The following is a 24,578-nucleotide window of genomic DNA, read 5'->3' on the forward strand; positions in this document are numbered from 1 at the left end:
TTTTCTTGGTGCTGGCTGGAGTTCGATCAGCACCTGATCCCATCCAGTCTCACTTGTAAGGTCCCATTTGCGTCACCAAAACTGTTAGCAGTCACAGTCGTGAATAGAACTTACCTACACAAAGCAGATAAGCAGGCACTTCTTTATTCCAGCGCTGGGGAACACAGGGGATATCTCCACCAAAGACGTATTCATTGACAGGTACAAAGCATAACATATTTATACACTTTTTCAGCAAAGTCATGATAACATAAGATCAACAAAATTCATAAAGTTTAATTTGACCTTAATAATGATTGGCTTTCAGTTACCTCACCTTACCTATATTCCTTTTCTACAGAAATCATTGGTCATCTTTACTCATTGATTTGAATAGAATGAGGGAAGAGTAATGATTAGCATATTCATGTTATTTCCTGGAAGTCATTATCATATGCAAATGTCCCTAACGCATGCGTGGTTATGTAGGACGGGGGTCCTCTGGTGGTCATTGATAGTCTTCATCACTGTGTCCGCTGGTTGAACTCCATCCTTACTCATGCTCATTTCATCTTTGGCTGATGGCCCAAACCAAACCCAGTGTCTTCTGGTACCTATAGTTTTCACTCAAGGTCCATAACCTGTACCCGTTTTCTTAATTCAGAGTCCATAATGATTCTTATAGTGATTAAGGCACACACCACACTAGTTACCTATTCCTAAGGGCCTTAATATACTTCATGTTCTCATAGTTACTATAATTCTGTTTTAAAATCAAAATCATATTCTAAACTAAAATCAAAATAATAATCTGGGATTCAATCTATTTTATTAGAGTAACTGCAATATTAGCACATGCTGCTGGAGTGTGGAGTGGGGGATGTGTGTGGAATGCCAGGTGAGTGTTTGTGGGCTCTGGGATTTGTTATGGAAGAGTATTTATAAATGATTTGGTGTTTATTAAGTTTGGTAACATTCTTGTATTATGGTTCACTGGTGCATTGATGACATTGATCTTAAATAGATAGTTCACTGATTGCTGTTTAATAATGTGATTTTAACAAATCACTAAACTGCTTGTATGCTGATTTGGTTCAGGCTATGTGAATGGAGTAGCTTTTCCTCATGACAACATACAGGAGATATGATGCTCTGTTTCAACTGTAGAATAGTGTAATTGAAATACGAGACCTCATTTCTCAGAATTCAAGTGAGAGCTTACCTAGAATACTAAATATGCATTCAAGGCAATTGGGTGTGATTTGTTGCTTAAATAATATGCTATATTGAGTAAAAATATATATGGATTCTAATGTAGAAGTTTTACAGTTTATGTTGTCTAAAGTTGAGAGAAGAGGGACGGGAGCGAGGGAAAGAATACAAGAGCATATGATAAAACCAAATTTAACTAGATTTGCAGAAATACTTTGTTGTTATTCAGCCAGTGTGTCTACATGTTCTTTTCAGAATGCATGACTCTTCATATAATTGCTGTAATAAATAAAACTCGCAGATAATCCTATAATCACTATCTTCACATTTTCAAGGAAATAAGAGAACGTCAAAAATTACATCTGACTGAATTTCCAAAACTGGCTATTTACTTACTTTTCTAAGCTATTAACATTTAAATGGATGAATAGAATGCTTGAAGACCTTTTCCATTTACCTTCAGCATATGTTTCTATTTAATTTCCCAATTGTTGGTTTTTACATTGGAAGACATAGACCTTAACCTTGAAATATAAACTCCAATTTTAATAACTAAAATAAGGATATTTAAAGAGAAAATGTCTTTCTGGAATTCTGAAAATTTGTGTCCAGATATCACCTATTGTAAAGATTTGCTCTGTGACACTGGATGGTTCATTTGATCGTTTCATCTCAGTTTACCAGCTGGAAATATACTATACCTGGCTAATATTTTCAGTACAAATTTCTGGTGTGATGAAACTGAACTTTTAGCACCAGAAATATTTCCACTGGAAGCTATATAGTAGCTAGCAGAATCATATTGTGGTTCTGATCCTTCCATCCAAGTTTCTACTCTACCTAATTCTCAGTTCATTGTTTATCATTATTATTTCTCATCACATTAAATTCAGCAGCTCAATAAATAACTCAGCCTTTTAATAACCAAGGTCAGTAGTTTTGTTACTGGGTTCCACCGGCAGCCTTGGGAGCTCAGTACACTTTGAAATGCCAAAACATTTAATAAAACAACATTTCAGCCATCTTCTATGTTCTTGCAACAAATAGTTGCATCATCACTATAATGCAAATCATTAAAAAAAAGCTTGCTTTAAGATTTGAAAGGAACATTCTTAATATAACGTAGTTATAACAATGTGAGCTGTTTCATTCTTTAAATGCAGAGTAGAACTCTGAATTGCATGTGATGGCATCACATATTGCCTTTGGGTAAGAATACAATTTCTTTGCACAGAGTTCTTAAACAAGTTAAAAAGCTGCCATTAAACAACAGAAGGTTCAGAGTAAATAAAGGAATATATCATAAATCATTTTAACCACACTATTCACTGCTACAAATAGATGAAGCCTAATTTTGCATCCCACTGTTTCTATATACTATTCCCAACATGGTGATCACCATCTAATTAAAGAGGTATTGATAATTGTTTCTCAAAAGCTTATACGAAGAGCACATGTGATAGGAGAAAATAAATACTTAGAAAAATACTGTAAGCTTAGTGAATAATTTAGCAAGATAACGGGAAATTTGGTTTCGAGAAGCCTTGAAAGATAAGATTATTGCAAGAGGCCTTAACAGATAACAGGCTACCCATGCATTAATTATGGGAACCTTATTGTCTGTGAGCATTAGCCATCTGGGTAGGACCGTTGGTTACCAACTCAGTTAGCTCAACATTCTGAGACAAAGGTGAAAAGTACACGGTGAAAAAGACTACAAGCCTTTCTCCAGAAGACCCTGGCCCACGACCACTGGAAGGCAGTGTGCATGCGGCAAGAGGAGGAGACTTATGATAGTGAGTTCCCGGAAATAATTACAATAGCTACACCTATTCCCAGAACTAATTGTAATAACCCAGCCTATACTAATGAATAGGCATGCTTTTCTATCACAAAAGAACACTTGCTTTGTGATACAGTGTGCAAGCTGGGACGAACAATCACCCTTGCACCTAGTGCTGCAATAAACATACCTGCTTTATAACTCTTTGTGAGTTGTAAGGTTCATTTCTGCACATCACATGCAGTCCATTTTAGATATCTGTTCCTTTCTGATTTCTTATTTTCCAATAAATGAAACGAAATACTCTTTCATTTATAATTTATTAACATACGAGTATTCTTTCTCTGTTCTAGAATTAGATTTAAATTGTTTTGGTAATTTGACCCTAATCCTGAAAGTTACAAGCAGTAGCAGAGTGTCCATGCAATCAGTCATGTATCTTTCTTTCTTTAGCAGTAGAAGGGAACTAGGTTTTTCATTTGCTTATTTGTTTTTACAGTACTGTAACAGTTCCAGCTTCCTAGACAACCTCTTTTTTTTTTTTTTTTTTTTTTTTCCCAAAAGTTTCCTTTTTAATTTTGTGTGGATTCTGTATAAAGACTCTCTTCTGTACTCTTTCATTATAACTAGCATGCAGTTACACTTTCACAAGATATCATGAAACAGACTTGTTTTATCCACACCACAAAGTGGATGCATTTCCTTGTGTTCTGTGTTCTGGAGCTCCCAAATCCCCTGAAAGTTTGGCATGCATTTCAGAAAAAGTCAACATAAATCAATCACCATTGATTTCAAACAATGTTCCAGACCCCCCTTAGTATCACAGACTTACAGAAGATCCTGAGGTGCTGTCACAGCCAGCTTAAAGTCATTAAATCTATTGTGCACTGGTGCAAGGCGCCATGGCTATTGTTCATCAGAACCCTAGTGAGACACTCAGACTCCATAAGGTATTGATTAAAAAAATAATTTGTTGGAGCTAATGCTAGAAGGAGAAAGAAGATACATAGTCTTATGTCTTTTCAGTGATGGGAACCCCAAGTTGGGCAGCATCAGGTGGACTTCTAGTCAGAAAACACCATCCAGTGTAAAGTCTAACTGTGGTGAGTCAGTTCAACATTTTTGTCTTTTGAGTGATTATATTTTATTTAATGAAAACAATTCTAATCATAATTTTGGTTGTCAAACAAATTGATGTCCACATGAAAGTATGCTTCTTCACTTTAAGTTATGGACAAGGACATGCAGGTAGTGTAATCACTGGTATAATATGAAAGCTGCCTATAGGCTCTCATGTTAGGATCAGCCAGCTAAGTTTGTCCTGTAGCCAGATGATGTGCATAGAACAGTAAACTCCTGAAGAACAAGCTATATGTGCCGCACCTTACAGCATAGCACAGGCCTGAGGCTACTCAGGTTAATTGTTTTGTGGATCACAAACTTCTTGATGGCCAATGGTCTTTTGCGTAGCATCACTACAAAATTGTCCTCCAGTTTAACATTTTACAGATGTTCTGTCTTGCTTGTCAGAGTTAGGGGATATGCAGAGTATAATATTCCATTTTGCAAGGAAAACTATTTATTTGGTCCTGAAAGTCTTTGGTGTGAGAAATATTCAATCACCAATGATCAATGACTCAGACAGGTCTCATTTGTGAAGTCATTTTATTTCATTCTTGCAAGACCAGACAGTCCACCAAGTGGATGCACCTAACAGTCATCATGCAATGGTCTATATTCCTTTCTCCCAAGTACAAGTTCCTTTCCCTGATTCCTTACTGGCTGCATAATACAGGGTGTATAGATTTCCCAAACTGCCTATCGACATGCTCATTCATGTATACGTTCATATCTCTCATGTTCATTGAAATGAAACTTAGCTCTCTTCAAGGTGAAGAAGTTAATATGCATGAACTCATTAAGCAAGCTACTAGGATGAAAAGTTCAAAAGTTCAGGTTCTCCAAGCCTTTCTGTGTCTCCATCTACCTCAAACTGGTTCCAAATTGTATGTTATTGAAGGTGACACAAAGATCACTTATCTTTTAGCTTCAAGCAAGGCATTTAAGCCTTTGTGAGTCAATCCACTCTTATCAGGCTTGCCATGCGAAACAACATTCTTTCCCATACATTTGGGAAAAAGTAATTTTGTAAAGTACTGTAATGATTTAATTTTTATACATCATGAACAATATCTAAGATTTTACATATAGTTGTCATAAGCACATTTTGTGTACAAAATAGTGTACTACACCTTGATGGGTTAGAGAAGATAATCCTCAAAGTATCATTATTGTTTGACTCCAGATTGGCTCCTATTAGTGGCAGCTGAGTATTGAGCACCCCTGGTTATAGAAGCGCAGATTACACAGCCATTTAGTTGTCTTCCTACCTTCTCCTGCCTATCTATACAGTACACATGGCATACATTGGCTCAAGCCAGCCTGATAAAAATACAGTTTTGTATTATTCTTACATATTTCCAAACACTATCACTACTGTTCAAAAGAATGTTCTCTTTGTCTCTATATTTCTCCACATTGTACAATCTGTGTGTTCTCTGGCACTCCAGCTCTTTTATAAGTTTTTTTTTTTTTTTTTTTCCCCTTTCTTTCTGAAAGACAGCGTGCCAGGAGTTAATTTCTTTCAATTACTGCCTCTGTCTCGTAGATCACTGTGTTCAAGTTCTTGATCTTTCTCTGTCAGTACCTGTCGGACTTGCACTGCATTGCTCAGTACTTGATATCTGCACATTTAGGTAGCTCTCACCTAGATAGCTGTTTGCTTTTGTTTTACTTTACTGTCTCTCTTTTCTGTCCTTCCAACAGCCATAGTCCAGTTTACCTCTTCTTCATTACTCTCACTCCTCTCTAGGTGACTTTATATCACTCTGAACTCTGTTCTTTTGCCATTAGTGTGTTTTTATTTCTGGTGTCTATATTACACTGTTCCTTTCTCCATAGTCATATCTTTCTGTATTGATAACTTTTCAAGTATACTGGCACATAAATTAATAAGAGATTTTGAGGTGATGCAATGGACAGATAAATGCTGTTATTTTGCAAATCTCTGCAAATAGTTGAGATCAAGGCATACAGCTGTCTTCCATTCTTACTCTCCAGCTCCCTACCATTGGGCTTTAAACATGCAAAACTTCAGCTACTCTGAAGATACCTTTAAAGTTCACCTGGAAAGAAGTCACAAAGCAAAGGAATTAGATTCAATATCAAATGGCAGAAACAAAAGTAAACAAATAAAATCCAGTCACTGACCATTTTCCCCTCAATTCCATAGTTTAGATAAACATTCAAAATGAAGTAATTTGTGTGGACTTGGAACAGTGAAACCATATATAATAAAATAAGAGTGAAATTAATCTGCTTTACTCCCTTTGTTTGCCAAAATACTCTATAATCTTAAAGCTGCAATTATTACCATTTCATTCTAAAGTTGGACTCACTTTAGGTTGGGATACCTGATTTCAGACTTTGACTCTGTTTTGATGATCCTACAAGGAATCTAGTAAACCCAAGAATCTCCTTTGTGTGCAGCAAGCTTTCTTAATAAGTAAGAATAAATAATTGCAATGTATGTGCTACTTACAGATTTCCCTCAAGAAAAACTACACACAGGTAGCATACTTTCTTATTTTTTAGTCCATGACAGAAACAAAGTCGCATATTTTTATTATACACACTGAACAAATGTGTTTTTTTTAAAGAGAACTCTTCTCCTGGCTTTCAGAATAGCAGTTTCTACCAAAGAAAGTAAAGGCCTAGAATTAGAAAACATCTTAGAAAACCAATGCAATGCAAAAACATTGTGACACCTCTCAGAAGTCCCAGTAATAGTTTCCCAGAAAGAACACTCCTTTTCACCCCAGAATCTGGAGGAAAGACATCATGCTTTAAAAAGGGTAGAAAATAATTGTGCAAAAGAGGAGAAAGAAATAGGTGAGTGTGGCAGGTGCCTCGAGGTTGACAGCCCTTATCTTCTAGGTGAGTGATTTGCACATTTTGGGTCATTGTTCCTAAAGGTTAAGAATTCTTAAGTCCGTTGTGTAGTATTAATTTCACCTTACATATTGTTTGCTAATGTTGTGGCAGTTCTAAAACGATTTTGATTGAAGGATTAATTTTGTTATGTCTAACACCTCCGTAATTCAATTGTGTGAGCCTTTGCCACAGCCAGAAAGCTGTGAATATCTAGCTTCCTCTCCTCAGTTAATGTGTCATTTTGCTGAAGGTACACAAACATCAGATCTTTGGCTCTGATAAATCTGTAATTGTAGTATTCACATGACTAAGAAAAGCATACAGTTGTAAATACCTCACTAAGAGGTGAAGAACGCTTGTTCTTACTACTTTGTTAATCACTCTCAACAGTTACTGCCTACCGTGAACTGGGACTGTAGCCACAGTTAAAATTTGTAAAGACACTTCAACAAAGGACTGTTAAGCACTTAAATCACAGCTACTCCGAAAGAATACAGGAAAGCTATGTATATTAGCAAATAAATCTCTACCCTATTTCTCAGTACTTGAATTTGAAAATAAGATTTAAAAAACTTGTAGAAAAGTATTAAGATTAGCAAGCATGTTTGAAGTATTTTTCTCCCATGTTCTTATCTCTTATTGTGAAATTCGAAGTACAGACATGAGATGATATAATTTATAACACAACTGCTTCAAGAAAATACATTTACAGTCTTATTTTTGCCTCTCAAATTATGACCTAAAAACTCAGTTTGTAATATGTAAGATTTTATGGTGTTGTGAATTCAGCTGAAAAAATATCTTGTCCTAGGAAAACAATAATAATGACAGACTTTCAGAAATTTTTGCTAATTAAAATAAAGAAATGCTGTTAGGAGTCAAGAAAAAATTGGCTGTTCTTAAAATAATTCCTAACATTTTATTATAACTGTAGTTAGCCTTTCGATTGTCTGGGCTAATATTTCAGAGTACGCTATGTTTTCTTTGTCAAGTTGGATTTTTCTTTTTTGATTGAATATATGGAAAACGAACTGTACCCTGTAATACAGCACTTAAAAACTTACTGAATACAATAAAAGTGTGGATGCTCAAACTAAATCTGAAACAGTAGGTAACTACTGCTTGCAAAGGCAATACTTTGAAAAAAAAAAAATTCCAGACAAAATATTTAGGCTCAGAAATATTAATGGTTCTAAAGTTTCACTGAAGCTAACTTTCAATAGAGGATTATGCTCATGACAAAATTATATCCAGATCTTCTTTACATGTAGGCTGTCTCTTAATCATCTTCTCCCTCTATGAATAACTAATCTATGACATGATATAAGAAGTAACATGACATATCTACAGAAAAGGAGAAAACTGTCACTGTTTTTCCAATGTCCTTGTCTCAGTTTTAAGAACGAAAGTCACAAACTTTCATAGGAATTTCAGAAATGATGGGTAGTGCAGACTGTTGGTATTGTCAGTCAAGTCAAGTACAGATATACCAAAACAATAAAGGTATCTACTGCAGAGGAATCCGTATAGCATACACTAGGTAACTGAAGCCTGAGAGAGAGAAATAAATAAAAAAAGTTGAGTTGCAAGACAATGTATGTAGAAAGGAAATTGATTGTTGAAGATGATTGGTTGAATCTGTTACAAAATATTAGCGTTTTGAAAATTGTGTTTAAAGATTTATCTAGATAAGTAGGTAGAATGAGTATAATGAATAGAGCTAGGCCTTAGCAACAGGGTGAGCTGTTCCCATAGGAAAGGATATTCAAGAGAAGTTGAGAGGAAAGGGAACATGATGTGATGTTTGTTTGGAGTCATAACAGGGGCATAAATCATTCAAAAGAATACTGGGAGAGACGGTTCTAAGAGGAGAAAACAAAAGAAAGTGTCATTTATCATACCTATATTATTAAGTTGTTCATTGGCCCAAAGCCTCGAACCATGATGACCTAGGAGCCCAGGTAGTCAGCAGTCAGATTAAGATAAATGGCCAAATGATTTTGTAACTTTTATGAACATGTATGATTCAGAGAATAAGGAACCAATAATACAGTAATGATGTAATGGGTAGAAATAATAATAACGGATGCAGGTAAAGGGCATTTATAATAAGTAATTAAAAGTGGACAGTGTATGCATACCTATTATAATGAAAGAGAACAAAGAATGTTGGGGTATAAGTATTTGTGGATTACAACTTTTCGGCAGACACCTTTGGGAATGATCCAGTGTCCCCAGTGTGCATTGTTTATAAAATATATGTCTCCTTATCTAACTTTGTGTAGATATTTTTTTTTTACCCTGCAGATTTGCAACAAAATTATAACAACAGAAAGCCTGGTGAGCCAAAAACTGATGACAGTTGGATAAAATCTGGTAAGATAAATGAAGAAATACTTGATTGGCCAACCTGTATGATGCCAAGACCAGAAATCACCAACATAAGCACAAGCTGCATCATGTCAAGTCTGGGTAATTTCTTTCAAAGACCCAGGAAAAGACCTGTTCCATTTAGGAAAGCCTAGCATAACTCAATACTTCATATATTGATTTCCATCTGATTTAACTGATTATTTCTGTGCAGAATTATCTTTAAGATCCAGACCTCTAGAGACTTTCTGATAATCTACTTTTTCATAAATTGAACAGTCATCATTACAAGGTATTATATACACCGAAGCTCAAAACACTAATATTTATGCAGAAACAGCTCAAAACTCTCATTTCTACTTTTTTTTTCCTTTGTATCAAGAAACGTAGCTATTGATTGGCATTATTGTGCTATCTCAGTTTCAAATGAAAACTGCTATACTTGTGATTATGTTATTTAAGAAGCTCCATATCTCAGAATCTTTCTGAATCCTTCAGAAGTTTTCACTGAGTTCTGAGGAATAGAAATTTTATCTTTATGTTCTACAGTCAATTTAGATGGACTTATGACACTGTTAAACTTGCCATGGTATATTCAGTCAAATATCAAAATAACCGTTAGAATTTTGTCACATGAGACTATATGGTGGATATTATACTAATCTGACTATAAAGTGGAGGCAGCTTGCTTCAAAGAACCAGCCAGACATAAAAAAGGGGAAGGAGATTTGCATCTTGTTAGTGAAACCAATTAAGCTAGCACAACACCTGCTCCCAGTTTCTGCACAATATAATATCATGATTATTCCCTGTTCTTTTACACATAAATGTATAAAAATTGGAGAAAACTGAACAGTAAATAGAAGCCAGCAAAAAATTGCAGACTCATTACTGAACGTTACTAGACACTTGTTGTTATAAATTGCTCTATCCGATTAATATTTATTCAAATTGATGACTGAAAGGAAGTGGATGTAAAAACATGTCTATCAGTAATGGCTACATTTTCATTTGCATTCTGAACTCAAACTTCATTGTATATATTATTTTTAACACATTTTCAATGCCATAATACTTAATATCCCTGAATTAAACCTATTGTGAGTCTTCTCTTTACTATCACAAAGAGAAAGTTTTTCTTTTATTATGAGAAAGCAAGGTGCTTGTGACCTGTGGCACTAAAATGGGAGTAATGAAAAAAACCTTTCTATGATCATGAAGACTGGTTTGTCACATTTGTATAATATCTTTTTTTTGTTGTTTTAATGAAGCCTTGAAAGCAGAGAGGAAAATCAGTTATGAAACCAGACACTGCAGTTTTGTCTAGCAATGGATGGTGTTGATGACAAGCCCCAAATACACAATTGATGCAACTATTAAAGAGAGCACTGATGGTTCTACACCATTTACTCTTCTGAATATTGTGACTGTGACTCGTTCATGTGTGCTGACCAATGGGTAACCTTGTGCTTGAAAATGAAAAATCTTTTACAAAGTCAAAAGTCAAGTGACAGTGTCAGCAGCAGTCTAGTTTTATTGCTGAATGGTTTACTCAGCACTTCGTCAGTCTACCATCTGTTACTAAGGCATTTTTACGTCTCTCCTTGGCAGGCTTTTGAGATTTTGTCAATATAAAATTGAATGCAAGCATGTAACACAGAGATCAGGAAGCAACTGAAGTGTGATGCATCCCCAGAAACAAGCCCAAGATGAGTTACGACTGGTTTACACAACTGCTGGCTCTTCCCTGCTGTAGCTGTGCAGAGATAAAAAGCAAAGATAAAGGTTAAATAACTCGCGCTCTTCTGCTCCCTACTTCCCTGACATACTGTGGATCACTATAAAAATAGGATTAGAGAAGGACAGATTCTCCTCAAGATTTGGAGACTTGTTTTGGTTGTGACTATGGACCCATCAGCTTTCAGGGGTAAAATATGTGGTTGTCGTGGTTTGGGCCTGGTTAGCAGCCAACCACAATGCAACGGCTCTCTCTCCCTTCTCTTCCATCAATTAGAAGGTACAGAGAGCCAGGCTTGGGGTTCGAGATAGGACTGGGATGGGGAAAAAATTCCCCTTTATGATCACGAGCAAAAGGCAGATTCGTTAGGGGAAGAAAAAAAAGAACATACATTTATTACAGACACTAACAACACATAACAGAGTAGGACAGTGAGAAGCATTGCCACATCTTGAGAACACCTTCCCCCCACCCCTCCCTTCTTCCCGGGCTCAGCTCTGCTCCCGATATCTCTACCTCATCCCCCCAGTGGCGCAGGGGCAGGGAATGGGGGGGTGCAGTCAGTGCTGCTACTTCCCTTATCTTCAGTGAGGGAAGTTTCCAGAACTTGTTCCTCTTGCTCCATCGTGGTCCCCCTCTCACAGGAGACAGTCCTCCACAAACTTTCTCCGACATGAGTTCCTCCCACAGGCCGCAGCGTTCCCCACAGTGCTCTGTCATGGGTCACTAATTTTCTCCCACTGGATTCCCTCCCACGGCTGCAGCCCTTCCTGAGCTGCTCCAGCGTGGGACTCCCCCGCGTGCTGCAATCCTCCCAGTGTTGAATTACAGCAGCGGGGCTACCTTTCCGCATGAGACCCCAGCCTTCTTCGGGCACAGCACCTTGATAATCCGAGCAGGAGCCACAGGCCATAAATCAATGTCTGCTCCACCGTAGATCTTCATGGGTGGCGGGGGGGGGGCCCTGCTGTCTCACCACAGGATACAGGGGGGTCTCTGCCCTGGCACACCTACCCCCTCCTTTCTTCCTCTGTTCCTCCACTGACCTGGGTGTTCACGCAGCTGCAGCAACTCCTCCTCACAAGTCTCACTGCTTGTCACCACGTCCCTTCTTAAATACGTTATCGCAGAGGTGCAGCTGATTGGCTCAGTTTCCAAACAGAAGTGGAGCTGGCTTGGAGCTGGGGGATCTTTGAGACGCTTCTCACAGGGGGCCGCCCCTATAGCCCCCTCCCCTGCCACCAAAAAACTCCACCACTCACTCAACCCAGGACAGTGGTATTGAGGTTAAATACTATTATTATTCCTGCTGAAAATTTCAGGATTTCGGGTCATAGTCTTCCCTTTTTATCAGGACTCTGAGCAGATCCTGGTTGCCATCCCTGCTCACCTGGGGCCCTGGTTGGTCATGATCTTGCTCTGCTGTAATGCAGTTAACAAAAAGGAAGTTTTCTTTAGGTCTTCATCTGCCATGGTACCAGGAAGATAGGAGGAGATCATGAAAGTCACAGGTGAGCTGCGGAAAGTAATTTTGAAAAATGCAGACAATGACAATTCTAAAAAAAAAAACCAAATGAATTTGATAATCCATAGGAAAACAAATAAGCAAACAGCCCCTCCTAAAAATCCTTAAAAATATGAATATGAAATTTATTACATGTGAGCTACATATAAAAATCACTGAAAAAAAAATAAGATAGGATTATTTGCAAGACAGATTTGTAAGAATCTCATGGTGAATGACTAGTCAAAAGTATGAAGAGTATGAAGAAAAAATATAGCTGAATGATACTGAATAATAAATTAAGTAATGATTTTGCATTAGATTAGGTTATTTGTGAGGAATTAAAAGTGTTAGGTTTTTTTAAAACTATTTTAAAATATAATCTTCCAAATCAGAAATTCCTAAATATTTTATTTTGATATTACCTAACAAAGTTTCTGATTTTTTTCTTTTGAACTTCTGTGGTTTTTTTTTTTTTACTCACTTATGCTAAGCTAAAAATAAACACAATAATGTTAATTTACCAGAACATGAATATAGTTCCACATAAATTTGTGAGTGGCTTGGTTTTGCTTCTTTGTTTTTTTTTTTTTTTTTTTTTTAAATTTGGGCTGTCAAACCAGGAAATTTCATAAATTCATCTGAGGAAACATCATGTGTTGTCATATTTCAGGTAAGGAATCATCTAACAATATGTAATTTAAAGTCTGGAAAAAATTCCAAATGTGATTTAGTGTTTTCTAATTAGTGAGTAATGATCTCTTGTCAATTAATCTGTCATCTGTGTGATTAATTACTCAATTATATGTAGAATAAATACAAAACATTGCTAAAACTATAAATGATATATGATTAATTACCAAAGTAAATTTTCTAGACATTCACTTGAGAAGAAAAGCATGCAACAATATTTAGATAGGCAGCTATGTAGTTTTCTGGCATATCTGATCTATGGAAAATTCATTTGTTATTTTATCTCTAAACTATACCTTTTGATATGTTTTCTCCAAGCATAAAATGCAAGTGTCAAAGTATTTATAAAATACTGTGATCAACAAAAGGACTGCGACTAGCAGAAGGAGATCCTTCTTTTACATGGGGCTTATTTTTTTGGATAGAAATTTGAGTCATTCATGAAAAAAAAAAGGGGAAGGATCATAAGGAAGGATCATAATAATTTTATTTAAAACTTCAAACAAAATACCAGGTTGTACCACTTCTTAGAAATAACTGCTACTCACCAAAATCTCATGAGCATGACCCAATGTGTCCATAACAGCACTAATGTGTAACTAACATGCAGAAAGACACTAGTATTGCTTCCATTTTCCAGGAACTCATTTCAACACAAAAGATATGACATAATTATGATATCATTAGGAAGTTGTCTTGAGCAGAAATTTTAGATTACTGCCTGGTTACTGGTTTTGTTCCTCAGTAGCTGGAGTCAGATTTTTCTGAAAAGCTCATAGATGTACCTTTTCTAATGCTAATGAAAATGGAGTTAGATTTTTAGATGCCAAAACTTTTCCAAACATCATCCATGTAAAATTTTTTTGAGGAAAAGAACCCTGTTAATTATATGAATGTTTGTAAGTATTTTGAATCAAAAAAATAATGATTTGTTTGTTTGTTTGTTTCTTGAGTCATTGTTGTTGTAGTATGAGTTAAGTTTTTGAAGTGCATAAAAAATAGCTGTTATACATTACTATAAATTAAGCCTATCCATCAGGATGCCACTGGATTTAATTATGCCTGTAAAAAAAAATGATAGTTTTATAGAGATGTATTTTAAAGCACAGAGCTTCATCCTACTATGAAAAAATAAAATATGACAAGACCTACTGCAAGTCTAGTAGCTGCCTCACATTTCTGCAAATTAATTTTTAGTATAACCACCCTAAAAGTGATTTTAGTTTTGCCAAATTTAGTTCTTTTCTGTGAGCTTCAAGTTCTTTACAACTGTTGGGTGAACAGGTGCAATTCTTCTGATATACCTTTCTCAGATGCTGAAACACATGACATCTTCATTTTCTTCCTTACTGTGTTATCGTTTTAAGATACTGTTTTTTTTTTTTTTTTTTTTCTCTTTGGTTTAAAACCTCTCTCTCCTGAGCATAAAAATTCATACCCATTGTTATTCTGTAGAACAACCAATAGTCAACACATCACTGTGTTGTATTACTGTTCTCTAACCACGTAAAAGAAACTAGAAGTTGTTGAAAGTGCAATGTGAAATCTGGAAACATTTTCAAAATAGACTGATAAATATTTTTAAGTTTGGTTCTAACAGTTATTTAGTGAAAAACTGCAGAATGCAAAATATACAACACAGTCATCAAATCTCTTTTCCATAAACTTCTCTAAGGACATAACTTTGGAAGAAAGATGTTTTTTATGTGCATCTATATCTCCATGTATTTAATGAGAGCTCTATGCATTTTATAGTTTATAAAAATAACTTCTTAATCTGAAAATTATGTCTAATGGTGCCCATCTCAGAATTTTCCACATAATAACAGTGACCTAATATAAAATTCTGTTCCATTGAGTAGACATTATCAATATGTTAACTTGGATAACTTCTAAAGAACATATGAGGAGATGCTGACAGAGCTTGGACTGTTCCATCTACAGAAAAGAAAGCTCAGGGGATCTCACTCGTGTATAAATAACTGATGGCTGGGGAGGTGAAGAAGACAGAGCCAGACTGTTCTCAGTGGTATCCAGTGACAAGACAGGATGCAATGGGCACAAATCGATATGCAAAAAATTCCATTTAAACAAGAACAAAAACAAAAAACACATTTTTTTTTCCTGAACACTGGAGCAAGTTTCCTTGAGGGGGTGTGAATTCCTAATTCTTGAAGATATTAAAAATTTGACTGGACAAGGTTCTGGGCAACCTGCTTTAGCTGACCCTGCTCAAGCTAGGAGGAGGGGATGAGGAAGCAATGGACTAGATGATCTCCAGAGCTCCCTTCCAACCTTAGTTATTTTGTGTTTCTGTGATTGTTGTTTTTCATTTTTTGTTTGTTTGTTTGTTTGTTTTTTTAAGAGAAAGGTACACAGTAGGGAATCAGGAAGGCTCAAGGCAGTTTGGGGAGCAGCAGGCATCAGCAATGACCTCAGAACTGAATCAGTGTAAATAAGTATCCAATGGTTCTGGCATGGATTCTGGACATAAGGTCAACATGGATATTCAAGACTCCTCTGACTGTGAATGAGACTGTGAATCAACAGAATTGGGGTGGGGGGAACTTCAGTCCTGGTCAGATGGAGAGGAGAAACAGGAACAGATCATCTCAGTTGTTCATATTGATGTGAGTACTGTTGGTGTTCATGTGGCAGGTGGGGCTTGGTCCTGTTTTGTACTGCTTGTGTGTCTCTGTGTTTGCTTAGGGGGATGCCTATGGGAATATGTGCTCAACCTCACTGCTAGATGGACCTAAGAGGAAGTGAAAGCATCTACTGGACTGGCATGGGAGAATTTCACTGGATCCCAACAGTTGCCAACAAATTTGGCTCTAGAATACTTGTTCCAAATCTCACTGGACATGGATAACTTTAACTGAGGACTTTAAGCATTTTCAATCAAAACTTACTAACAATTGCTGTCTATAAAGCCTATGAAATTTTACAGGAATATCATACAGAGAATAAATCCAGAAGAGTTTAATGGCTAAATCTACTAATTTTAAGATTTCATCTTAGCAGATCATTTAGGACAATTCCTGTCTCCAACAAATAAAATGCAACAGGTACCTAACATTATTAACTAGCTAAATTCTTAATTCTAGTTTATTGCTAAATCTATTATCATTAAGTGAAAAAAAAAAAAAAAAGTTACCATTATTCTTAACATGACATGATTGGAATCAAAATTTAGGTGGTTGGTGTTATATTTCTTTCAGAACATTGTAGCAACTTTCCATGATTCAAATTCTGCTTTTCAGGTAAGTATATCTCTAATACTATGGAATTATTATTTTTAAAAATCTTGAGTAGAACTAGGAAGTAAATTAAAAGCTTCTAAAACTGTAAGATTTAGACTGTCTATATCCTGGTACATTTCTTTTTTGAGAAAGTCATTCTATTTAAAACAATTTGAAAAGTGCAAAGCCAAGTAATTACAAGCTCATCAAGGTTCAATTTCTTTGACAGACAACAAATTGACTAAAATTCAGTTTTAGAGAAACTGTTTAGAAGTCATTATTGAATCTTGCAAATAGGTGAAAAAGCATTTATTTTTATCAAGTAGAGATTGTAGACTTTGAAGACTTGTTCCTTGCTTTAATGTTTGTCCTTTCATTCATTCTTTTTAATTCTGTTAATCTTCATATTTGAAAATAGAAATGGAACAATGTCAAATTGCGGCATATGAATGATGTTGATATGAAACAAAAAAGGCCCAAACAATAGGCCTCAAATCAAGGTTGACTTCTGAGTGAATTCCCCGACCAGCAACCAGCATCTTATCAGCAGCATGAAGCAACCAGCATCTTATCAGTGTGAAAATGCAACCCTGGGAACAAGCCCTGGGAGCTATAAGCAAACATCAGGAAGTAACTATAAATCCCAAATGTAAATTAAAATGGAGACTCCTAAGACGTGCCCAGATCCTGGCCATGCCTAAGTGAGGCATATCAATCTACCAGATATCTCTTGTGCATTTTGTTTAGACTTGTTTGTTAAACTGTATAAAAGCTGGGCCCTCTCCCAGCACAGACGGAGACCTCACCTACGAGCGGACGCCCTGCGTAGGACTTCCCAGCTGCCGGGACAGGCTCTGCGACCCTTCGCTGTGACGGGGCTCCCCAGCTGGTGCACGGGTCGGGGTGATGGTAAAGTATGAGGGCAATTGGTGAGGTATCTTTCTTAATCACTATAGCTAGCTTTATGTAGTAATGACCAAGTGCATTACCTTGCTTATTCTTTCTGCTGCTTTAATGTAAAGTAAAAAAAGCCTATTTCTTTAGCTTGGTGTCTGTGTCCTTTGTGTTAACCCCATCAATTGGCAAAACAAATTTGGCGTCACGGACAGGATAAGAACAAAATGTCAATTTTTAAATCTAAAGGTAATGAATCAGCTCCATCTGAAATTCCTGGATGGGAAGACCTTCCCTATAGTTCACTGGCTCTTGAGTGGGAGAAGGTCGGAGGACCATGTGAACAGTGGGAAAGTCGGCTGAAAGAAGCTGAACCACTGGATGTATTAAAATGTATCCAAAAATTATCTATCGAAAAAGGAAAAGAAATTGTGTGTTCAGGAAGACGGGGATGGGTTTTGTTAACAGCATATCGAAACAGCACCCACAGAAAGAAAAACTGTTGTTAGAGTGCTCCCACATGGAGCGACAGATGTGTGATTTGCAGAAGCAAATTGTAATGTTACAGTGTCAAAACAAGTTGCTTGCCGATAAGTTGGATACTTATCAGACTGTAGCTGAAAGAGCTGCAGTAAGAGTTGCACAGTATAAGTATAAGAAAAGAAGGGGACGAGTAAACCATAGGAAAGTGCATGCTGTGATTGCAGAAGCAGGGGTACAGTGGGATCCTGACAGATGGGATGGAGATATTTAGGATTCTACGGGTTCTGATGAGGCTGGTTCCTCAGATGAACCTGTGGATGTAAAACCAGTGTGGAGATGGAAAATAGAATTGGATACTAATGGGCAACAAGTAAGGAAGGATGTGATTGAGGATTATACTCAGCATGAAATAAATGATATAACGGAAAGATTTAAGCAGAGACCAGGGGAACCCCTGCTCTCTTGGATGGTGCGTTTGCACGATCAGGGAGCAGCAGGGGTAACCCTAGATCCAGGGGACTCTAGGAAGTTTTTAGTTTTGACTTCTGACTCTTTTGTGCAAGATGCATTCCAAAATAATCCTCAGGATACAAATTTGTTAACCTTGGCCGCCCGGGGATGTAATAATAAATACCCCACGGAGAATGACTGACCAGGTGGGGAACGTCCCTGGTATACTTTGCGAGACTGCATACAGCGGATGGAGGAGGAAGGGATGAAATTGGCAATCTTTATAGGAGACCCTGACAGAATGATGCAAGCTGCCAGGTCTGTCACTCATAGAAACCGATTGATTAAAACTGCCCCACCAGCATATAAAAATGTAATAATGACTCTCTTAATTAATGAGACAGGAAATCCCATTGATGAGATAATTGAAAAAACACAGCATCTAGGTGATCTTGGAGAATGGGGCCCCCGAGGAAGTGCAGGAAACCAAGATACTTGGGACAGACCTAAAGGAAATGAGAACAGAGTTTCTCACAAGGAAATGTTTACAGCTTTATTGAAGGATGGCCTATCTCATGAAAAGACTGATGGTGTTCCAACTAACAAGCTGTGGTGAATATACAAAGAGGGCTGAATAAGCCTAGCAGGAGAGTGCAGAGTTCTGAAACTAAGAATCCAGGGGTAACTCAGCCTACAGCACCTCCTCCTGAGCCTCAACGGGACTTCCCATCTGCACACGGTGGGCCCTCCGTGGGCAGATCAGTTGTTCCGGGGGAAAGGGAGGATTGGGAGCTGTATTCTGATTTATACCCATGGAAGGAGACTAGGGAAATTGTCCAGCGTAGTAAACAGGAATGAAATTATGGCCAAGCTCCAGTGCAATGGGTACAGAAGGACCGACGGCCCCATGCGGAGGTCCAAATATTTTGGAAAAAACAGTCCTCACAAACAGTAAAAGCCTTAATTGACACAGGAGCGGAGGCCTCCTTGATATATGGGAATCCAAAGAAATTTAAAGGACAACCTGTAATTATTACAGGTCTGGGAGGGAAACAAATTGAAGCTGTACAAACTCAAATTGAAACGAAAATAGGAAACCTCCCAAAACGACTGTGTTCAGTCATGATTGTCCCCATTCCTGAATGCATAATACGAATAGACATTTTGAAGGGACTAACTTTGAATCTCCCAGACGGTCAGTACCAGTTTGGGGTGAAAAATCATATCAGTATTAGAACAATTTTAGTAGGAAAAGTGAAAATGCCTCCTGTCCTGCTGCTACTAAATTAGTGACTATGAAACAATATAGAATTCCAGGAGGGCATGAGGAGATATCACAGACAATTAAAGATTTATTAGATGCAGGAGTGTTGAAAACAGTTACCACAGCTTGGAACTATCCGGTATGGCCTGTCAAGAAAAGTGATGGGTCATGAAGAATGACAGTAGATTTTAGGGAATTAAATAAACACACCCCACCACTTGCAGCAGCTGTACCAGATAATATTACTTTAATAGAAAAGGTTCAAAAGCATCCAGGGACTTGGTATGCTGTAATAGATTTAGCTAACGCCTTTTTCACGATCCCAATTGCAGAGGAGCATTGGGACCAATTTGCCTTCACCTGGCAGAGACGACAGTATACCTTTACCAGATTGCCTCAGGGATGGCTGCATAGTCCAACCATTTGCCATCGGACAGTGGCTGAGCATCTGGATAAGATAAAATTGCCTCCTCATATGCAAATAGTGCATTATATTGATGATATCCTAATTCAGGGAAACAATGAGAAAGAAGTGCAACAAATACTTGAACAGGTGGTAGATCATATGAGACAGAAAGGTTGGGAAATTAATCCTAACAAGATTCAAGAACCATCCCAAACGGTAAAATTTTTAGGAATTCAATGGCATTGTGGGCATCGGGAAATATTACCCAAAGCTCAACAGAAAATTTTGGATTTTGCAATACCACAAAATAAAAAAAATATGAGTTTGAATGGGGGAATGAACAGCAAGCTGCTTTTGAGTTAGCAAAGGAAGCTATTCAAAAGGCCCTAGATTTGTGGCCATTGCAGGAGGGAGAAGTGGAGTTAAATTTGTCAGTAAATGGATTACATGCTAATTGGAGCCTATGGCAAAAACAAGGAAAGAAAAATGTTCCCTTAGGTTTTTGGGGACGAAAGCTGCCAGAGGCAGGAAATAATTATACACCTTTTGAGAGACAACTGTTAGCATGTTATTGGGCGTTGGTAGAAACAGAACAGCTTACAATAGGACATGAAGTGTCCCTTTGTCCTGAAATTCCTATCATGCAATGGGTTAAAAGCTCTCCTAAAACCCATCGAATTGGGCATGCTCAAGAATCGAGTATCATAAAGTGGAAATGGTATATTCAGGATAGGGCCAAGGTAGGGGTTGGTGGAGTAGCTACCCTCCATGAGAGAGTAGCTACTGCCCCCACAGGTGATCAAGAAATGAACCCTGATTTCACAGTTGAACGGGAATCCCCAGTACGATGGGGAAAAGCTTTAGACCGATTGACACCCTCTGAAAAGGAACATGCTTGGTTCACTGATGGATCAACTAAGTATATAGGAAGGAAGAGGTTTTGGAAAGCAGTAGCTTACTATCCCCATCTAGAAAAATTTTTAGAAACTACAGGAGAAGGGAATAGCAGCCAGTATGCTGAAATATATGCAGTTTATATGGCCTCGAAACAAGAAGATCTAGGAAAATGTCAGTAGCTAATGGGTTAGTTACTTGGCTGCCAACATGGGTAGACAAAGATTGGAAAATATACTCCAGAGAAGTCTGGGGAAAGGAATTGTGGAAGGATATTTGGGAAATAGTACAGAGGACTAAGGTGTCTGTGTTTCATGTTGATGCTCATAGTAATGTGGATACTTTAGAACAACTTTATAACTCTGTTGTACACAACCGGGCAAAGATTTCCCAAGCTGGATTAGAATTCCTTCAGAAGGATGATCATGAGGGCTTGGCAAAATGGTCACACCAAAAGTGTGGGCACCTTGGAAAGAAAGCCACTTACAGGTGGGCCCAAGAGCGTGGCATAATAATGTCACTTGATATGATCAAAACTCAAATCGCCCAGTGCCCTGTGTGCCAACATACTCACAAACGTCTAGTGCCTAATATTGTGAAAGGACAACTGGGAAGAGGAAAATTGCCAGGACAAATTTGGCAAATGGATTATATTGGACCTTTACCCCAGGACCTAGGGTGTAAATATGTCTGCACTGCTGTAGATACATATTCTGGATATTTGATTGCCCATCCTTGTAAGAAAGCTACACATCATAGTACTATCTGTACTATAGGCATCATCATTTTGTACTATGGAATTCCATTGCAGATTCAAACTGACAATGGGTCTCATTTTCAAAACAAATTTGTTCAACAGTATGCTGAGCAGCAAAATATTCAGTGGGCTTTTCATATACCGTACTATCCACAAGCTGCAGGATTGATTGAACGAATGAATGGATTGTTGAAAGAGCAGTTGAAGAAGTTAGGAGATGGGAACCTATCCCGATGGAAAACTCATCTCACAGATGCGCTACATATCCTTAACAATAGGCCCACTGGGGAAATGGAAACCCCTTTGATGCGCATGACTACATCCAATTTACAAATATAACCTCTGACAGTAAGTGAGACTTTGACTTACTGGGAAATTGTTCTGGGTGCGATGGCCCCTTACCGGGCCACTCCAGAGGCTGCAGGACTAGATCTCTATGCATTGGAATTGATCAGGATAAATCAAAACCAGATGAAAGTTATCAATACTGGGATAGGATTTAAAAATCCTCCAGGACACTTTGGTTTGATAACTGTCTGTTCGAGCCTAGCCTTAAAAAGCATTCATGTCATGGGAGGAGTGATTGATGCAGATTATCAAGGAGAAATTAAAGTAATTCTGTTAAACAATGGTGAACAAGATTTGATTATTCATCCCCATGACAGAATAGCACAACTGTTGATATTGTCAGTTTTGAAAGTAATTGTGAAAAAAGGGGATCCACCTCAAGTCACCACTGTTCATGGAGATAAAGGGTTTGGATCAACTAATTTCAATAATGGAGCTAAAGTATGGGTCCAGAATTCAAACGGACCTCCTGAACCAGCTGAAGTAATAGCCACAGGAAAAGACAATACTGTTTTAATCATGAAACCTGGACAGGAAAAATGGGAATATGTTCCTGCAACTAAATGTTATCTGCAAGAATAACTAGATGTCTTAAGATTCTATCTTTTAGATCCTGCTAAGATGGATTTGCCTGTGTATCATCATGGTCCATTTGGGAAAAGCTTTTACCCCAGGATGGCCATTGTAAGGTCCATGAGAGCACCGCTTAGGTGGCAATGGAAAAATGCAACCAAGACAAGACAACAGCATGATTTCTGATGCAAAGCCAATTCTGCCTGTATCACAGAAATTTTTACTTTCAGTACTCAGTTTATTGGAACATTCAGTGAATCTGTGTACATGGACAGTCTTGCCCAAAAACTTTGATATGTTTGTAGAAATTAGTGCTAAGCATGTTTGTATAGTAACAAATGATAAAAATATTATAGAAATGTATAATCTAACTACTCCATTCTCGAGATGCCTCAGAAATGTATTCTATCTCATCTGGCATGGACAAATGTATACTTTTTATTCAATGCATGAAGAACAACTAAACATGTACTGTCATCCCCAAAGCTTAGGACTTAATGGAATCAGCTTATCCCTGACTCCACTGAAAACCAACACGGAACAATCAGAATATTTGCGACGACACCTAGAATGATGAAATAAAACTCTGTCAGACTCTCTGATACAGACTGTAATCACAAAGAATCAACTAATGTCGCTAGCTAGCCGGATGGAGAAGGAGACTGCACACCACTGGTGGGACATCTTTACTGGATATTCATCCTCTGCAACCCAAGTGTTGAATTTCTTAATACATCCTCTTGTAATATTGTTAGTTATCATTATTATTATTACTTTATATAATTGTTATGTATGGTATCGTATCAAACAGATAGGGCGAACATATTGGGCTCTTCCAAAAGGGTCGTGATCTTCACTCATAAGTCAAAGGACCGATTGAAACAAAAAAGGCCCAAACAATAGGCCTCAAACCAAAGTTGACTTCTGAGTGAATTCCCCGACCAGCAATCAGCATCTTATCAACAGCATGAAGCATCCAGCATCTTATCAGTGTGAAAATGCAACCCTGGGAACAACCCCTGGGAACTATAAGCAAACATCAGGAAGTAACTATAAATCCCAAATGTAAAGGAGAACGGAGACTCCTCAGATGTGCCCAGATCCTGGCCAGATCTGGCCATGCCTAAGTGAGACATGTCAATCTACCAGATATCTCCTGTGCATTTTGTTTAGACTTGTTTGTTAAACTGTATAAAAGCTGGACCCTCTCACAGCACAGACGGAGACCTCACCTACGAGTGGACGCACTGCGTAGGACTTCCCAATTGCCGGGAAAGGCTCTCTGACCCTTCGCTGTGACGGGGCTCCCCAGCTGATGTGCAGGTCGGGGTGATGGTAAAGTATGAGGGTAATTGGTAATGTATCTTTCTTAATCACTATAGCTAGCTTTATGTAGTAATGACCAAGTGCATTACCTTGCTTATTCTTTCTGCTGCTTTAAACTAAAGTAAAATAAGCCTATTTCTTTAGCTTGGTGTTTGTGTCCTTTGTGTTAACCCCATCAATTGGCAAAAGATGATACAAACATCAAATTATGTTAGAAAATCAAGGGAATAAGAGATTAAATACAGGGGGAGATTTTCAGGATGCTTATAACAACTACTTTGATTTAATAAATTCAGTTCTTATACTGTCAATGTTTAATTCTGCTGCACTTCCTTCAGTGTGAATGAAGATTAAAATGAGGGATCATAATTAGTAAGGATGAGTATTATTCTATATTCTTTACTCAAAAGGAGAAGCAAAATGATGAATATCTTTACACAAGCACTTAAGCAAGCATGGGAAGAGGGGAATTCCAATTAACGTCTGACCAGTGGGTCATAACTGACTCTATTTGGGAGTTTTGTATTACAAACATGTACATTGCCTGAGGTAGGATTAAAACCTTCCTAAAGACATTGCAGACAGCAGTAGCATTTTACTTGTATGAAATAGAATTAATTTCAGGATTAAGAGCTGGAATAATAGTGTTTTAACACATTTAGAAAAAAG

The 24,578-nt window shown here is 37.5% G+C and overlaps 1 protein-coding gene across 1 annotated transcript; it reads left to right on the top strand.

Moving 5' to 3' along the window:
- The first annotated feature begins 22,052 nt into the window (after positions 1–22,052).
- On the top strand, positions 22,053–24,256 carry LOC122154708 (deoxyuridine 5'-triphosphate nucleotidohydrolase-like). Its single transcript, XM_042805719.1, has 2 exons — positions 22,053–22,493; positions 24,248–24,256. Exons 1-2 carry the CDS (start codon positions 22,053–22,055, stop codon positions 24,254–24,256), a joined length of 450 nt encoding a protein of 149 aa, XP_042661653.1.
- The last annotated feature ends 322 nt before the right edge of the window (positions 24,257–24,578 follow it).

The sequence above is a fragment of the Tyto alba genome, unplaced genomic scaffold, assembly GCF_018691265.1.
Source record: "Tyto alba isolate M040663 unplaced genomic scaffold, T.alba_DEE_v4.0 Super-Scaffold_1000006, whole genome shotgun sequence".
Classification (NCBI taxonomy): domain Eukaryota; kingdom Metazoa; phylum Chordata; class Aves; order Strigiformes; family Tytonidae; genus Tyto; species Tyto alba.

What these genes read in the sequence shown, in the direction of transcription:
- LOC122154708 (XM_042805719.1), top strand. Translation starts at nt 22,053, where the DNA reads ATGGCCCCTTACCGGGCCACTCCAGAGGCTGCAGGACTAGATCTCTAT.